The sequence below is a fragment of the Rhinichthys klamathensis genome, unplaced genomic scaffold (genome assembly GCF_029890125.1).
Source record: "Rhinichthys klamathensis goyatoka isolate OS25496 unplaced genomic scaffold, OSU_Roscu_1.1 h1tg000947l_1, whole genome shotgun sequence".
NCBI lineage: Eukaryota > Metazoa > Chordata > Actinopteri > Cypriniformes > Leuciscidae > Rhinichthys > Rhinichthys klamathensis.
In genome coordinates this window covers 388,425-407,500 of record NW_026607271.1, presented here as the reverse complement: position 1 = coordinate 407,500, position 19,076 = coordinate 388,425, and the positions used below count along the sequence as shown (strand labels likewise).

The 19,076-nt window shown below is 40.3% G+C and overlaps 1 protein-coding gene across 5 annotated transcripts in view; it reads left to right on the top strand.

Moving 5' to 3' along the window:
* Window positions 1-19,076, top strand: part of frmpd1b (FERM and PDZ domain containing 1b) — an 84,488-nt gene that overhangs the window by 45,645 nt on the left and 19,767 nt on the right. For all 5 annotated transcript variants that reach the window (XM_056244229.1, XM_056244230.1, XM_056244231.1 and 2 more), the window contains exons 5-9: window positions 498-600; window positions 689-734; window positions 12,581-12,685; window positions 13,561-13,656; window positions 15,575-15,700. In XM_056244229.1, coding sequence (XP_056100204.1) covers window positions 498-600; window positions 689-734; window positions 12,581-12,685; window positions 13,561-13,656; window positions 15,575-15,700 — 476 coding nt within the window. The remainder of the gene's footprint in view (window positions 1-497; window positions 601-688; window positions 735-12,580; window positions 12,686-13,560; window positions 13,657-15,574; window positions 15,701-19,076) is intronic.

Genomic DNA, 19,076 nt, shown 5'->3' with positions numbered 1-19,076 from the left:
AATCCATAATCATCACAATTATAACAAATAAAGGCTTGAAATATCTCACTTTGCATGTAATGAGTCTATATAATATATTAGCTTCACCTTTTAAGTTGAATTACTGAAATAAATGAACTTTTGCACAATATTCTAATTTTTCGAGTTTCACCTGTATATTGTTCGTTCAGATGTTTCTAAGTAAAGCTTACACTTTGTAAACGTGGTTAAATTCAGTGTTATTTTGTTTGAGTAAAACGTATTGCAAAGGAAATTTAACTAAGTAGAAATTACTCAACATTTTACTGGACTTATTTTCTTTGCTATTTTACTTAAGATAGTTAAGCAGAGTTAATTCCGTATGTGAAATTTACTTAAAAAAAATAGGCGTGCAAAAACTAACCCTTTACACGAGTGTTAAAATGCATGAAACGCATCTTAATATTTATTATATATGTCTGTGTGTGTGTGTGTGTGTGTGTGTGTGTGTGTGTGTGTGTGTGTGTGTTTATTTGTAGGAGGCCCAGCAGACGGACAGCTTTTTCCTGGAGATCAGATCCTAAAAGTAAACAATAAAGTCGTAGAAGATCTTTCCCCTGAAAACACGGAGCGGATGATCAGGTGACGGACACCACTGAAGAACTCTGCTTGTGTAAATGTGATGAGGTCATGATTTTGTTATGATTTATGATTTATGCTCCGCCCTCAGGGATTGCCAGGACTCTGTAACCATGACGATCCTCAGAAACATGACGGTGTGTATTGAAGATTCTTCGTCCTGTTGTCTTGTTGTTTTTTTACTGAAACTGAAGGATTATTTTTTTTACGGATAATATTAACAATAGGTTTTATTTATAAAGCGCCTTTCCCAGATCAAGGTCGTTGTTCAGAGCTGGATTATTATTATCGTTAACCAAAATTAAAATGACATTTCTGTTAATTGAAATAAAGCTGAAATAAATGAATATATAAATATATTTAAATCCAACACACAGCGCTCTGTGTTCATCATTACTGTTGTAAAGGCTCCTTTAAGAGAGGACTTTTATTCTGACACCGGAAATCGTTCTCGGACTGAGCGCTCGTGAGTGAAGTAACTGTTGCTTGCTGAACGATTATGTTGCGCTGATCACTGAGGGGACATTGTTACCTGTGATGTTTGCCGCTTAAGTTACCTTGAGGTGTTAGTCATTGACCTACAAACTAATCCCTCTACTGCTTGTAATACATACCTGTACCTCTGTGGACTGATCTTATATTAATACATCATCTAAACCTGCCCAACTGTCTCCTCATCCTTATATTAAACTGTGCTCTGACAGGCACCCAGAGGGGTTCACTCATCTAATTAAAATCAGATCCAGCCAGTCAAAGTCTTCAGAACATTGTGGTCCTTCGAGCCGGATGAGTGTTCCTTTCTGATATGATGGATTCTGATGAGGAGAATATCATTGGAGCACGCCCTAAGCGACTTACTCGTCCTCCAGCCTACCTAGAGCAATATGAGGTGCAGTTTCCCAGAGGTAGACCCAGTCCTATGGAGGTGCCGGTACCAGCCTGGTCCCGGTCCTTTCAGCCAGGTGTTACCCCTCCTAGTGGTGACCGTGTCCAACTGGATGGCTCGCAGATCCTATCATATAGACATCAGCCTACTCAGACTGCTGTGTGCCCTCAGCGACTCCATTCCTCACCTTTAGGGGCTGATTCAGTTGCTTCTGCCCACTTCGACGAGCTACAGCACCTGCGCCAAGAGCGTGCGTCCTTCCGTGAGGACCTGAGAGAGTTGAAAGCAGTTCAGGCAGAAGTTCGAGAGTTAGTCCTAGCAGCGCAGTCCCTTCAAGCAGACCTTAGCCAAGCCAGAGGCCAACTGCCATCCCCAGTGCAGCCAAGGTGGTTTAATCCTTCAGTGCAACCCTGTGTGTCAACTCCTGGAATCGATGGTGGTCCCTTCCCTGATCTTCCTCCGCCGCCTTGGCCTGAGCCTGATGTAGCCTTAGCTAGACAGTTAGGTAACCTGGATTTGTACGATGCAGCAACCTCTTATCCGCCTGTGGTCTCAGAGTCTCAGCAGTATCCCATTAAGCTCCCCACTACTCGTTTACACCCATCTCGGCCTAGTGTTCCAGAGGCTGGTGAGTTCCCTCCGCCTCCTACTCCTCAGGACCTTAGAGATATGCTCACTCCTAGTGCCATGCCCTTGCCTGCCCAATACCAGTCGGCGCCTGCCTATCCTAGTCACTCACTTTCCCTTCCTCATGCAGAGCCCAGGGTGCGCCCTGTTCTCCCTTCCTCTGAGTCTGTGTATCGTGGTCCCCCTCCTACAATCCCTAAGTTTACTCGTCCAGATCCTAGTGAGTTCACTCGTCTTCGTATAGCATTGGAGAACCTGTTACCCCCAGATGGTACTGAGCTGTTTAAGTACCAGATCTTAGTAGATCACCTCAAGCTCGAGGAAGCTAAGATGATAGCTGATGCTTATTTGAATTCACCTACCCCCTTCAGGGATACTATGTCAGCGCTTTGTGAAAAGTATGGTCAGCCACATCAGTTAGCTTTGAGGAGGATAGCTAGTGTCCTTGATAGTCCTGATGTTAGACGAGGTGATGTCCCAGCCTTTCAAAAATTCGCTCTTCAAATCCAGTCTCTAGTCGGCCTGTTGAGAACCTTAGGACGGGAAGGGGAGTTGGAGTTGGGCTGTGGTTCCCACGTCGCACGCCTTCTGAGCAAGCTACCCCCAGAGCAGAGAGCGGACTTCCGTCGCCACATGTTTCGTGAACCTGGTGGGAATCCTAACCTCATTGACCTCTCTAATTGGCTTCGTTACGAGACCTGGTGCCATAGTTTCGATGTAGAGCTGATACCCAAGACCTCACCTGCTGGCAAGAGATCCGTTGCTATCCTGCATGGAGTTGGAACATCCCCATCCCTGCCCTCTTCCTCAGTTGAGTCTTCTATGCCTCGTAGAGGTTCCGTTCAGCCAGCCAAGCCTGCTGGAGCTAAGCGCTATTGTCCTTTCTGTGACACCTCTGAACATTACCTGAGTCAGTGTGCTTCCTTCACCCAGCTAACCCCTGATCAAGTTAAGACCTGGATCCGTAAGCACAATCGTTGTTGGCGTTGTGCCAGATCCCACCATGCTGCTCGATGTGACCTGAAGAAGCCCTGTAGTCTGTGCCGTGGTTTACATCTTCGCCCTCTGCATGATGTAAATGTGGGTTCTTCTACTACAGAGGATCCTGTTACCGTGGAGAGGAGTTGCCTTACGAGTTGCTCCTCAGACAGGTTCTTCTGCGATAAACCTTCCATTAGTGGCCGTGTTATGCTTAAGGTGGTCCCAGTGCGTCTGCATTATGAAGATCGTACCTTAGATACCTTTGCCCTTCTGGATGATGGATCAGAGCGAACAATTCTACTTTCCACCGCTGTTAAAGGCCTGGGCATTCAGGGTGTTCCTGAAGATCTGCCGTTACGGACCGTCAGAGATGATGTTCAGGTCATTCGAGGTTGTTCCATATCCTTCCAGATTTCTCCCGTCTACCGACAGCAGGTTAGTTATCAGATCAGTCATGCCTTTACTGCTGATTGCCTTAACCTGACGCGCCAGTCCTATCCTGTGGAGCAGTTGAAGCGGAGGTACAGACACTTGAGAGGACTTCCTATCCGTACCCTTACCGATGTCCAACCATTGCTCCTTATTGGTTCTGACCAGCCCCACCTTATAACACCTACTGAGCCTGTTCGATGGGGCGGCCCGGGAGCGCCAGTTGCTGTTCGTACCAACTTGGGATGGACACTTCAGGGTCCTGTTCCTTCTACGGGTTGTCCTTCCCCACCTTCTCAGTGTTTACTTACCTCTTTGGTTCCTGTCCAAGATGAACTCATTCAACACGTTCAGAGATTGTGGCAGTTGGATACAATTCCTTACCGTGAGAGTAACGAAGTTACTCGTTCCAAGCAAGATCATGAAGCCTTGCAGCTGCTTGACCTCAAGACCACTACCCAAGAGATAGAAGGTGTTCGCCGCCTCGCCACTCCCCTTCTTCGTTGTAGAGATATGCCGTTGTTGAATGCGCCGAGAGATTCAGTCATGCCTACCCTCCGCAGTGGGGAGCGGCGTTTGTTGAAGGATCCTGGGAAAGCCGAGATCTATCGAACAGAGATACATAAACTCCAAGAGAGCGGAGCTGTCCAGGTAGTTCCTGATCCTGTTCCTGATAACCCGGAGTGTTGGTACATTCCTCACCACCTTGTGTGCCACAATGGGAAGTCCCGGCTTGTCTTTAATTGTTCACATCAGTACAGAGGTCAGAGTCTTAACCAGCACTTGTTGCCCGGACCTACCCTTGGAGCCTCGTTGTTAGGTGTCCTCCTTCGTTTCCGAGAACATCCTGTAGCCGTAAGCGGAGATATTAAGGCGATGTTCCACCAGGTTCGCCTCCTGCCTGAAGACCGTCCTCTACTCCGTTTTCTATGGCGAGACCTGCAGATAGAGGAGGCTCCTCAGACCTTTGAGTGGTTAGTCCTACCTTTTGGTACCACCTCTAGTCCCTGTTGTGCTATCTATGCACTCCAGCGCCACACCCGTCAGCACCCCTTGACAGATGAGGAGATTCGTTTCTCTTTAGAGAGGTGTTTTTATGTTGATAATTGCCTCCAGAGCATCCCTACTGCTGACGCAGCCCGTAGTCTGATCGATCGCCTGCGTACCATCCTTTCCGACGGTGGATTCGAGATCCAGCAGTGGGCTTGTAACGATCCTGCTGTATTGAGTCACCTACCTCCTGAGGCTCGGGCTACTAGTGTGGAGTTGTGGCTGACCCAGGAGAAATCTGATGTTCCTGAATCCACGTTGGGTTTAAGTTGGAATTGGCAGTCAGATATCTTGTCCTATAAACACAGACCTGTGGACTATGAGGCCCCTACCTTGCGGAATATTTATAGGGTCATTGCTACACAATATGACCCTTTGGGATTGCTCCTTCCTTACATCACCCGTGCGAAAGTGATCGTCAAGCACCTTTGGAACCAGCAGAGACAGTGGGATGATCCTAACCTACCTCCTGACCTGCTCCATTCCTGGACGCAGTGGGAAGAAGAACTTCGCTGCCTTCCAAGTGTTTGTCTTCCTCGTCCTTATGTCCCTCCTGAAGTTGGGATTGGAGGAGTTACTCATGAAGTCCATGTTTTTTCCGATGCATCAGAGCAAGCCTACGGAGCCGTAGCTTACCTTCGTACCATTGACACAGCCGGTCAGACCTACCTGTCCTTCCTCATAGCTCGTTCCCGTGTTACCCCTAAAAGAGTACATTCTATACCCAGGTTGGAGCTCTGTGGGAGCTTGGTGGCAGCCCAGCTTGCGAAGTTGCTGTCCAACGAATTGACCTTGACAATACAGTCTACTGTAATGTGGACCGATTCTACTACGGTTCTTCAATGGTTGAGGTCTGAATCATGTCGCTATCGAGTTTTCGTTGGCAATAGGATTGCTGAGATCCAGGAGCTTACTGGACAGTGCTCTTGGCGTTATGTTAGCTCTGCAGAAAACCCAGCCGATGACCTAACCAAGGGGAAATCTCTTTCCTACATTGCTAGCCCAAACCGATGGTCCCAAGGACCCCCTTTCCTTCTCCTTGACCCTAGAGAATGGCCGGTCCTTCCTAATCCTGAGCCCAGTGAAGATCCAGCGGAGTTGCGGAAGTCAACCTTTTGTGGAGTTATTGCCTCACCTAACACCTGTAGCCACACAGATAGATGGAATAATTCTACCTGGTTAGACCTGTTGGACGCCACTGCCCGAAAACTTCAAATTGACCCGGTTAATGACGCTGGTCCAGAAGCTGCAGATTATCATCGAGCTGAGGCCCATGTCCTTAAACAGGTCCAACAGGAATCCTTCTCGGAAGATTATCATCTGTTACAATCTGGGAAGCCAGTTAAACTTGGTAGCCGTCTAGTCGCCTTGGCTCCGGAGATTGATCCTTCTGCTGGCTTGATTAGGGTGGGTGGTCGTTTGAGGAGAGTGGCTGACCTTGCGGATTCTGTTCTCCATCCTGTAGTCCTAGTCCCTAAGCATCCAGTTACTCGCCTCATCATCCGTCATTATGACAATCAGCTGCATCATCCTGGATCAGAACGGCTGTTTGCTGAAATAAGGAGGTCTTATTGGATCCTGAGAGGCCGGGAAGCTGTCCGAGGGTTTCAGCGAACCTGTCCGGAATGTTGTAGGTGGAGATCCCAGCCTTCTGTGCCTCAGATGTCTGATTTACCCTCTGCCCGTCTTCAGCTTTACAAGCCCGCCTTTCATTCGTGTGGCATGGATTGCTTTGGACCTTTCCTGATCAAATTTGGAAGACGTACTGAGAAGCGGTGGGGTATTCTCTTTAAGTGTCTCACCACAAGGGCAGTACACCTGGATTTACTCCCTAGCCTGAGTACTGATTCCTTCCTTATGGCCCTTAGGAGGTTCATCGCTAGGAGAGGCACCCCCACCCAATTATGGTCAGATCGAGGGACTAACTTTCGAGGAGGCGAGCGCGAGTTGCGAGAAGCATATGCTGCCTTAGCTCCAGACCTACAGCGTCATCTTGCTCGTCAGAAAATCCACTTCTGCTTTAATCCCCCAGCAGCCCCTCATTTTGGTGGGGTTTGGGAGAGAGAAGTGAGATCTGTCAAGTCAGCTTTGTATACTGTTTTGGGTTCCCAGTCGGTTCCTGAGGAGGTCTTGATGACAACTTTGTTGGAAGTCGAGGCTATTCTTAACTCAAAACCCTTGGGTTATGTATCCTCGGATGTGGCCGATATTGATCCTGTGACCCCAAGTAGTCTCCTTATGGGGCGGCCTGATGGATCGTTGCCACAGGTCATCTATCCTGAATCTGAAATGTTGAGTCGCAGAAGATGGAGGCATTGCCAAATCCTGGCGGATCAATTCTGGTCCAGATTCATCCGTGATTACCTTCCCACTCTGCAGACCAGGCAGAAATGGCAAGCTTCGCCTCCTGACCTCCAAGAGCATACCTACGTCATGATTGTTGATCCTCAGTTGCCCCGAGGTTTATGGCCGGTAGGTGAAGTCATTCAGACACACAAGAGTCCCGATGGGCATATCAGATCAGCAGATGTGCAGATTAAGGGTAAAATCTACACCAGACCAGTTGCCCGCTTGGTTGTCCTACCCACATTGCCTTCAGAGGATCCTGGAGTTCCTAACCCTCATTAATAGTCGCCTTTCCTGAATACAAAGATGCTTCTCATCTTTGGGGGCGGCTGTTGTAAAGGCTCCTTTAAGAGAGGACTTTTATTCTGACACCGGAAATCGTTCTCGGACTGAGCGCTCGTGAGTGAAGTAACTGTTGCTTGCTGAACGATTATGTTGCGCTGATCACTGAGGGGACATTGTTACCTGTGATGTTTGCCGCTTAAGTTACCTTGAGGTGTTAGTCATTGACCTACAAACTAATCCCTCTACTGCTTGTAATACATACCTGTACCTCTGTGGACTGATCTTATATTAATACATCATCTAAACCTGCCCAACTGTCTCCTCATCCTTATATTAAACTGTGCTCTGACAGGCACCCAGAGGGGTTCACTCATCTAATTAAAATCAGATCCAGCCAGTCAAAGTCTTCAGAACAATTACGCTGTGCGTCGAGTTCAAGTGTTTCTCCTCTGGTGTAGATCGATGCGTACGGCCGTCTGCCGGAAGCTGGTTATTTTAGTCGATAAAGTTTTAAATATGGATATTTTGGAAAGATGGATTATGCACATGGACAGATGCACTTTTATGATGGACAGATGCACTGTTATGATGGACAGATGCACTTTTATGATGGACAGATGCACTTTTATGATGGATAGATGCACTTTTATGATGGACAGATGCACTTTTATGATGGACAGATGCACTTTTATGATGGACACATGCACTTTTATGATGGATAGATGCACTTTTATGATGGATAGATGCACTTTTATGATGGATAGATGCACTTTTATGATGGACACATGCACTTTTATGATGGATAGATGCACTTTTATGATGGACAGATGCACCTTTATGATGGACAGATGCACTTTTATGATGGATAGATGCACTTTTATGATGGACAGATGCACTTTTATGATGGATAGATGCACTTTTATGATGGACACATGCACTTTTATGATGGATAGATGCACTTTTATGATGGATAGATGCACTTTTATGATGGATAGATGCACTTTTATGATGGATAGATGCACTTTTATGATGGATAGATGCACTATTATGATGGATAGATGCACTTTTATGATGGATAGATGCACTTTTATGATGGATAGATGCACTTTTATGATGGATAGATGCACTATTATGATGGATAGATGCACTATTATGATGGATAGATGCACTTTTATGATGGATAGATGCACTTTTATGATGGATAGATGCACTTTTATGATGGACAGATGCACTTTTATGATGGACAGATGCACTTTTATGATGGACAGATGCACTTTTATGATGGATAGATGCACTATTATGATGGATAGATGCACTTTTATGATGGATAGATGCACTTTTATGATGGATAGATGCACTTTTATGATGGACAGATGCACTTTTATGATGGACAGATGCACTTTTATGATGGACAGATGCACTTTTATGATGGACAGATGCACTTTTATGATGATAGATGGACTTTTATGATGGATAGATGCACTTTTATGATGGACAGATGCACTTTTATGATGGATAGATGCACTTTTATGATGGATAGATGCACTTTTATGATGGATAGATGCACTATTATGATGGATAGATGCACTTTTATGATGGACAGATGCACTTTTATGATGGACAGATGCACTTTTATGATGGACAGATGCACTTTTATGATGATAGATGGACTTTTATGATGGATAGATGCACTTTTATGATGGACAGATGCACTTTTATGATGGATGGATGCACTTTTATGATGGACAGATGCACTTTTATGATGGATAGATGCACTTTTATGATGGACAGATGCACTTTTATGATGATAGATGGACTTTTATGATGGATAGATGCACTTTTATGATGGACAGATGCACTTTTATGATGGACAGATGCACTTTTATGATGATAGATGGACTTTTATGATGGATAGATGCACTTTTATGATGGACAGATGCACTTTTATGATGGATAGATGCACTTTTATGATCGATAGATGCACTTTTATGATGGATAGATGCACTATTATGATGGATAGATGCACTTTTATGATGGACAGATGCACTTTTATGATGGATAGATGCACTTTTATGATGGACAGATGCACTTTTATGATGGACAGATGCACTTTTATGATGGACAGATGCACTTTTATGATGGATAGATGCACTTTTATGATGGATAGATGCACTATTATGATGGATAGATGCACTTTTATGATGGACAGATGCACTTTTATGATGGACAGATGCACTTTTATGATGGACAGATGCACTTTTATGATGATAGATGCACTATTATGATGGATAGATGCACTATTATGATGGATAGATGCACTTTTATGATGGACAGATGCACTATTATGATGGATAGATGCACTTTTATGATGGACAGATGCACTTTTATGATGGACAGATGCACTTTTATGATGGATAGATGCACTATTATGATGGATAGATGCACTTTTATGATGGACAGATGCACTTTTATGATGGACAGATGCACTTTTATGATGGACAGATGCACTTTTATGATGATAGATGGACTTTTATGATGGACAGATGCACTTTTATGATGGACAGATGCACTTTTATGATGGATAGATGCACTTTTATGATGGATAGATGCACTTTTATGATGGACAGATGCACTTTTATGATGGATAGATGCACTTTTATGATGGACAGATGCACTTTTATGATGATAGATGGACTTTTATGATGGATAGATGCACTTTTATGATGGACAGATGCACTTTTATGATGGATAGATGCACTTTTATGATGGATAGATGCACTTTTATGATGGATAGATGCACTTTTATAATGGATAGATGCACTTTTATGATGGACAGATGCACTTTTATGATGGACAGATGCACTTTTATGATGGACAGATGCACTTTTATGATGGATAGATGCACTTTTATGATTGATAGATGCACTTTTATGATGGATAGATGCACTTTTATGATGGATAGATGCACTTTTATGATGGATAGATGCACTTTTATGATGGACAGATGCACTTTTATGATGGATAGATGCACTATTATGATGGATAGATGCACTTTTATGATGGACAGATGCACTTTTATGATGGATAGATGCACTATTATGATGGATAGATGCACTTTTATGATGGACAGATGCACTTTTATGATGGACAGATGCACTTTTATGATGATAGATGGACTTTTATGATGGATAGATGCACTTTTATGATGGACAGATGCACTTTTATGATGGACAGATGCACTTTTATGATGATAGATGGACTTTTATGATGGATAGATGCACTTTTATGATGGATAGATGCACTTTTATGATGGATAGATGCACTTTTATGATGGACAGATGCACTTTTATGATGGACAGATGCACTTTTATGATGGACAGATGCACTTTTATGATGGATAGATGCACTTTTATGATGGATAGATGCACTTTTATAATGGATAGATGCACTTTTATGATGGACAGATGCACTTTTATGATGGACAGATGCACTTTTATGATGGACAGATGCACTTTTATGATGGATAGATGCACTTTTATGATGGATAGATGCACTTTTATGATTTATAGATGCACTTTTATGATGGATAGATGTACTTTTATGATGGATAGATGCACTTTTATGATGGATAGATGCACTTTTATGATGGATAGATGCACTTTTATGATGGACAGATGCACTTTTATGATGGATAGATGCACTATTATGATGGATAGATGCACTTTTATGATGGACAGATGCACTTTTATGATGGATAGATGCACTATTATGATGGATAGATGCACTTTTATGATGGACAGATGCACTTTTATGATGGACAGATGCACTTTTATGATGATAGATGGACTTTTATGATGGACAGATGCACTTTTATGATGGATAGATGCACTTTTATGATGGATAGATGCACTTTTATGATGGATAGATGCACTTTTATGATGGATAGATGCACTTTTATGATGGACAGATGCACTTTTATGATGGACAGATGCACTTTTATGATGGACAGATGCACTATTATGATGGATAGATGCACTTTTATGATGGACAGATGCACTTTTATGATGGACAGATGCACTTTTATGATGATAGATGGACTTTTATGATGGACAGATGCACTTTTATGATGGATAGATGCACTTTTATGATGGATAGATGCACTTTTATGATGGATAGATGCACTTTTATGATGGACAGATGCACTTTTATGATGGATAGATGCACTTTTATGATGGACAGACGCACTTTTATAATGGATAGATGCACTTTTATAATGGATAGATGCACTTATCATGGACAGATGCACTTTAATGATGGATGGATGCTCTTTTATGATGGACAGATGCACTTTTATGATGGATAGATGCACTTTTATAATGGATAGATGCACTTTTATGATGGACAGATGCACTTTTATAATGGATAGATGCACTTTTATGATGGACAGATGCACTTTTAAAATGGATAGATGCACTTTTATAATGGATAGATGCACTTTTATAATGGATAGATGCACTTTTATGATGGACAGATGCACTTTTATGATGGATAGATGCACTTTTATGATGGACAGATGCACTTTTATGATGGACAGATGCACTTTTATGATTGATAGATGCACTTTTATGATGGATAGATGCACTTTTATGATGGATAGATGCACTTTTATGATGGATAGATGCACTTTTATGATGGACAGATGCACTTTTATGATGGATAGATGCACTTTTCATTTTTGGGAGAACTATCCCTTTAATTTAACATTGCATCTCACATACAGGTGTCAGAATGTAAAGAAAGTAGGGGTGTAACGATTCCCTCAAGTCATGATTCGACACATATCACGACACTGAACTCACGATACGATATTGTTGCGATACTCCAAGACTTATGATAAAAGATTAACAAAAAATTTACAGTTGATTAAAATGCTATTTTTGGTATTACATTGTGTGTGTGAATGAATAGTCTTGAACTTGATGCTGAAACCCAACGAACAATAGAGACACCAGAATAACAATATTCATGATTCTGAAGCGGAAAACACAGAATTATTTTAGTCGAATATGCTTTCAATCTGTCACTGACTAGATATATTTAAAATAATGTCGGACACTTTTTACTGGTAACATCAGACATTATCAGGAGCCACAAATATTCCCCCATTGCATTATTAAACATTATATTCAACATTATATATAGTAGTTTAATGTAGTACTGACACTAAAACTCAATAAACTTTAATTTCTTTCTCACACAGTCATTTTTATTTTGGGTGAACTATCCACGATACATATTGTTGCATTTTTGTATTGCGATATATAGTGACACGATATATATTGTTACGCCCCTAAAAGAAAAGCTTCTTTTTGCTTTCAGAATCCCAAGTCTTCATTCATAACCGCAGAGAAGAGAGCTCGCCTGAGAAGAAACCCCGTTAAAGTGCGCTTTGCAGAAGAGGTGGTCGTCAACGGACACACTCAGGTAAACCCAACCCTGTTTCTGACGTCACACACTACCTAACCAATCAGATCAACGTGTGATCGTCAACCAGTGGATCTCTGAGCTGAGGGAGTGAGTGGAGGCGGGGCTCATCTGCATATTCATAGAACCGCGCATACTAAATGAGGCAAGGGTGTCGAGTTACATTCAAGATATTTTAAGGCATTACCATTTTTTTTCAAGGAAAAAACATTTCAATATGTAATTTTGTTGTTGTTTTAAGGGATACAATTATTGACTACAGGGGGACTTTAAACTAATAATAGCCTATTAAGTGAGTAATTGAACACTACATTATTTTTATAACTGAAGTATTTGGACATTTAAAGGCACAGTAAGTGATTTCTGAGAAACGCTGTTGAAAGTTGATAGAACCGAGCATGGAAACACACTTGTAGCCAATCAGCAATAAGGGGCGGGTCCACTCATTTGGGGGGAGGAGCCTGTGTTACATAGTGTGCTTGTGAATTTGGGGGTGGAGCCAACAAGATAGGGGTGTGATCCTAATGGGGAGGGGCGTGTTTGAAATCGCTTACTGCACCTTTAACACTTAAATTAACACGTAATTACATTAAAGATGATTGTGAATACATGTAGGGTAAGTACAAATGCATGTATATGCTAAGCTATCAGGCTAATCGGGTATCTGTATGCTATGCTAGTACATAAGCTAAGTTTATCCATGTATTATATTTTTACTTTTTAATTCCTTTCTGTGTAAAGCACTTTGAATTACCATAGTGTGTGAAATGTGCTATATTAATAAACTCGCCTTGCCTAGCCATAGTAATATGAGGGCACCGTCTTTGTGTATCTAAAATCTTTTAATACTGCCATGTTTTATTCACTGTGTCCAGGGAAACTCTCTTCTCTTCCTTCCCAACGTCCTGAAGGTTTACCTGGAGAACGGCCAGACCAAAGCCTTCAAGTTTAAAAAGACCACCACTGTCAAGGTTTGAGACTGATGTTTAGGGTCCTGAACTCTATAGCAACTTCATCTTCTTAACCTTATTTTTGTGAAATTATGAAAATATGCATTTGGCAAAAATACTATTTTATGTTAACTTTAAGCTAAGCTAACATGAATATTAATTAATGCAGTGTTATTTTAGTTTTATTAGGGCTGTCTATCTATCTAGCCATTTAAATTTTTAATCTAATTAATTACATGATGAATCGCACTTCAAATTTGGCTGAGAAATTACCCCCCAAAAAGTCATTATTGTGTTAAATGAGAAAAACATTAAATGTACATTACAAAAAATAGCTTTAGAAAGAAATATTTTATTTGATTCAACATAGAATTTATTACACTTAAACTTTTTTTTCAGAAGCTGCATCTGAATTGGTATTTATTTACATATATTTACAGACCAAAACAGTTCTTCAAAATATCTTCTTGTTTTTATGTTCCGCAAAATAAAGAAAGTCATACAGGTTTTTTCATGAAATGATACTCTAAATAAGAAACTGCCAGTAGGTGGCGGTAAATCTCTAAATGAGTAAGTCATTGAATCATTCATTCAACTCGTTCAAATGGCTAATTCATTCAGGAATGAGGTAAATGACTCTTTATGAATCATTGGTTCACCCGATTGATTCGTTCAAACGGCTGATTCATTCAGGAATGAGGTAAATGACTCTCTTTGTGAATCATTGGTTCACCCGGTTGATTCGTTCAAATGGCTGATTCATTCAGGAATGAGGTAAATGACTCTCTTTGTGAATCATTGGTTCACCCGGTTGATTCGTTCAAATGGCTGATTCATTCAGGAATGAGGTAAATTACTCTCTTTGTGAATCATTGGTTCACCCGATTGATTCGTTCAAACGGCTGATTCATTCAGGAATGAGGTAAATGACTCTTTATGAATCATTGTCTCATCCGATTGATTCGTTCAAATGGCTGATTCATTCAGGAATGAGGTAAATGACTCTCTTTGTGAATCATTGGTTCACCCGATTGATTCGTTCAAACGGCTGATTCATTCAGGAATGAAGTAAATGACTCTCTTTATGAATCATTGATTCATCCGATTGATTCGCTCAAACGGCTGATTCATTCAGGAATGAAGTAAATGACTCTCTTTATAAATCATTGATTCATCCGATTGATTCGCTCAAACGGCTGATTCATTCAGAAGCGAAACACCGCTGTGTGGCTCGAGACGCACAACAGTTCTGCTCTGGCTTTATAGCTAATATTATCGTTGGCAAAACTGAGCAAAAACACAATATTGTGTCTAAAATAAAATACAATATAAACTTTTTATTTATTGAACTGTTCTATAAAATCAATATCACATTCGCAATCCTGCTATTCAGGACAAAAACAGCACTGGTGTGATATTACTGAACTATAGGCCAATCATATTACATAAATATGAGACAAAAGCGGCATTTTTACCCTGATATCTTGAATTTTAGGGGCGTATAACTGCATTCGACAGGCTCCATCCCGCAGTGAGCGGTTTCCCACCAATCATTGTTACGTTATATTATAAGAATTTCCTATTTACTTCTTTACTTCTAATTTTCATTTAATTTAATATTCAACAATATTATTGATCTCCTGCATTGAGCTGGACGATGACATCACGGTTTTCTCCAGAGCGGCTAAATATATAAATAAACTAAATTAATAACTTTTTTACAACAAAAATGAAGCATCACTGAACTGACTTAAGCTGGACTGTGACGCTATTTCCTTCTGGAAACAAACTTTGCTGCATTATTTTCCTGTTATCTCTGTAAAGCTGCTTTGAAACAGTCAGTATTGTATATAAATAAAGCTGACTTGACTTCTCACTAACTTCCAAAGTGCATAATGCCGTTGTGTGGATGTGGTATTGAGGCGGTCTCTGTGTGCAGGACATCGTGTTGACTCTGAAAGAAAGGCTGTCCATTCGCTCGATTGAGCATTTCTCACTGGTTCTGGAACAGCAATACAGCATCACTAAACTACTGTTGCTGCACGAGGACGAGCTCATACAGAAGGCAAGCAACACACACATCATCCTCAGTCTATAGACACAATACTGTGCCATTATTTAAACACACTACACACATGCAATGCCTCTCTCTCTCTCTGATTCATATTAGTGAATTGGTTCATTTCAGTCTGCCAGTTCAAAAAATATCTTTCCACCATCTTTCAGTTTTTCTTTTTTATTGCTATATTATTGTATTGGTGAAACTCGAAAAATTAGAATATCGTGCAAAAGTTCATTTATTTCAGTAATTCAACTTAAAAGGTGTAACTAATATATTATATAGACTCATTACATGCAAAGTGAGATATTTCAAGCCTTTATTTGTTATAATTGTGATGATTATGGATTACAGCTTATGAAAACCCCAAAGTCAAAATTAGAATATTGTGAAAAGGTTTTCATAAGCTGTAATCCATAATCATCACAATTATAACAAATAAAGGCTTGAAATATCTCACTTTGCATGTAATGAGTCTATATAATATATTAGTTTCACCTTTTAAGTTGAATTACTGAAATAAATGAACTTTTGCACCATATTCTAATTTTTAATATTAATTTCTTAGTTTAGATTCTGTTTGTTAGATTCTTATTGTGCTGTGATAATTATGTAATTCAAAATATATGACTGTCTTGAACATCATTATCTTATGTTTTAGTGTTAAAACTACCGTATTTTACGGAATATACGCCTTTTTTTTGAATCATCTAAAACATGTTGCAACTCATAATCAAATCCCTTTAAGACAAGTACTTTCACTCTTTGAATGGGGAAACATTAAATTCCCCAAAATTGTAATCAAAAAGATTACGATTAAATTTCATATTTGAAACACCAATGAAATCTGACAACATAGATTTTGTTTTCTAAATGCTCGAATCGTGACAGAAAGCGGTGTTTTCCCGGCGTCCCAGAAACTGACCGTTTTTATAGGAACTGGAGCTTCTAACATAAATCTGCGATTTAACAATCAGCGATTGGCTCTTTTCTGTAGGAGGCGGGACTTAATCCGCCATATTGCTGTTGCACTTTCTCCCATTCATAGTAATACGAGTGCACCGTCTTTCTGTCTATAAAGTCTGTGTTATAATCCAAAGCAACTGATATAATGCAATTAACATCAAGCATGCAAAACATACGGTACTTCAGCCCAAGTTTATTTGCATTTCACACTCGCCGCTAGTTCTAGTTTTGCTTTATATACAATAGTGAACATTTGAAGTGGATCAAAACCTTTCATCAAAGTTATACATGAATTTTGAACAATACCCGTTCTTGTCTTAGGACAACTGTGATGAACTTTTTTGATCCACTTCTGTATATTCATTTACTCTTGGTGTTTATAATAAATGTTGTTAATAATGAGTGCAACTATAATTGGTAAAAACGGTAAAACGTTTAATTCACCAGTATATTTTAGATTGTTTTTGAATGTAATAATAAAACGTGCTGGGAAGGATTTTTCCAGAAAATACTGTAGTTAAATCACTTTAGATTGTGCGTAGCTTGCATCTTCCTAAGACGAGTGCTAATGCATGCATGAAGACACAGTTTTGATGCAAGGTTTACAGATGTGTGTCATTTTTTAGCACCATATAAACTAGGGGTGTAACGGTTCACAAAATTCACGGTTCGGTTCGATACGATACACTCGTGTCACGGTTCGGTACGTTTTCAATACAGCAAAAAGAAAGAAATGCCAGAGAAATTTCCTTGATTTAATTTTTTTTAATTATATTTTTATTAAAACTAACATCATAAAGTATGATATTTTTTAACTTTGAGCAATGATGGAGCTATACTTGACTTTTATTAGGAGCATATAAAAAAAACAGCTCCCGGACAAAATGAAATGTAATATTGTAGTAGTTATAAACAAAGGTTTATTTTAGTTCAGATTAACATTTGAGGGCAGCAATTGTATTCATAATGTCAAAATAAAACCGACGTGATGTTACTTGAAAGCATTATAGCCGACTATTCCTGCCACACTCCCATGGTTACAGTTAGTAGTGTTACTACAATAAACCCATGATGAATGTGCTGATCTGTGGACACTGGATAGTTCATTCATGGCACAATGTTTCTTCCTGGTTTCCACGTCAGCGCTGTTCGATCCGTTAATAACGGAGACATGTGAATGTTTCTCACTAGATCTCACAGCGATGTTATTACTTCAGTGGCGAACTCAAACAGGGTTTCCGCGGGGTCTTAAAAAGTCTAAAATTTCAAAATCACAATTTAAGGCCTTAAAAAGTCTTAAATTTGCTGAAGTATTGTGTTCTAGGTCTTAAATAATTTTAAACAGGTCTTAATTGTCCTACGTCCTCCCGCAGCGCTTTGGAATGTTTTTGTTTTTATTGCGTGGTGTTATAGTTCCTTATTTCGCTAGCCCAAATATAATTCACTTTAATTACGACTACAAAATAGACCAACATGCAACAGCCAATCAGCTTTGTGCATCCATCCAAGCTGTCTTCAGTACTGTTCAGTTTGAATAAATTAATTTACTTTGCAAGTAATTTTGAGACTCTGCGTTTCCTTTGTACGTTTTTTTTATGTCGTGATATATACACTACCGTTCAAAAGTTTGGGGTCAGTGAGAATTTTATTTTTATTTTTTGGAGGAAAGAAATCAATACTTTTATTTATCAAGGACAGTAAAGACATTTATAATGTTACAAAAGATTCTATTTCAAACAAATGCTGTTCTTTTGAACTTCCTATTCATCAAAGAATCCAAAAAAAAAAAAAAAAAAACTGTACAACTGACAGACCAACAACTGTTTCAACATTGATAATAATAATAAATGTTTCTTGAGCATCAAATCCTCATATTTGTCACAGTCTTCGTCTGCACCTGTCTGTCTTAGTCATCTTCACTACACTTCCCAGAATCCTTCTTGTCTCCACACCTGTATTCACTCCCTCAATCATCCACCTGTTCATCGTCTTAATCATCTGTGTCACCTGTCTTCACCTCATTAGTGTTCATTTGGACTTGTATTTAGTTTGCCTGTGTTCAGTCTGTCTTTGTCGGTTCTTGTAAATGTTTAGGTGTTTTTGTGAGTTTTGCTGCTTGTCTTCCTGCCTGTACCTGTTTGTTGTTTTGTTCATAAGTAAACCGTTTATATTGGAGCCTTTTTTGCCTCAGCCTGTTTCCATTCACACCACACCGTGACAGAAGAACCGACCAAAAATATGGAGGACGCTATGGAGGCTTTTCTGTTTAATCAGAATGGGAGTTCTCTGGAGGAATTTGTTGAAGTTTACCTGCATCTGCATCAGGACGTTTACTGGGAGGAGGAGTTCTTAAAGCAGCGGTTCTGGAGAGGACTGGATGATCCACTAACCCAGATACTGCTGCTCGAAGACTTAA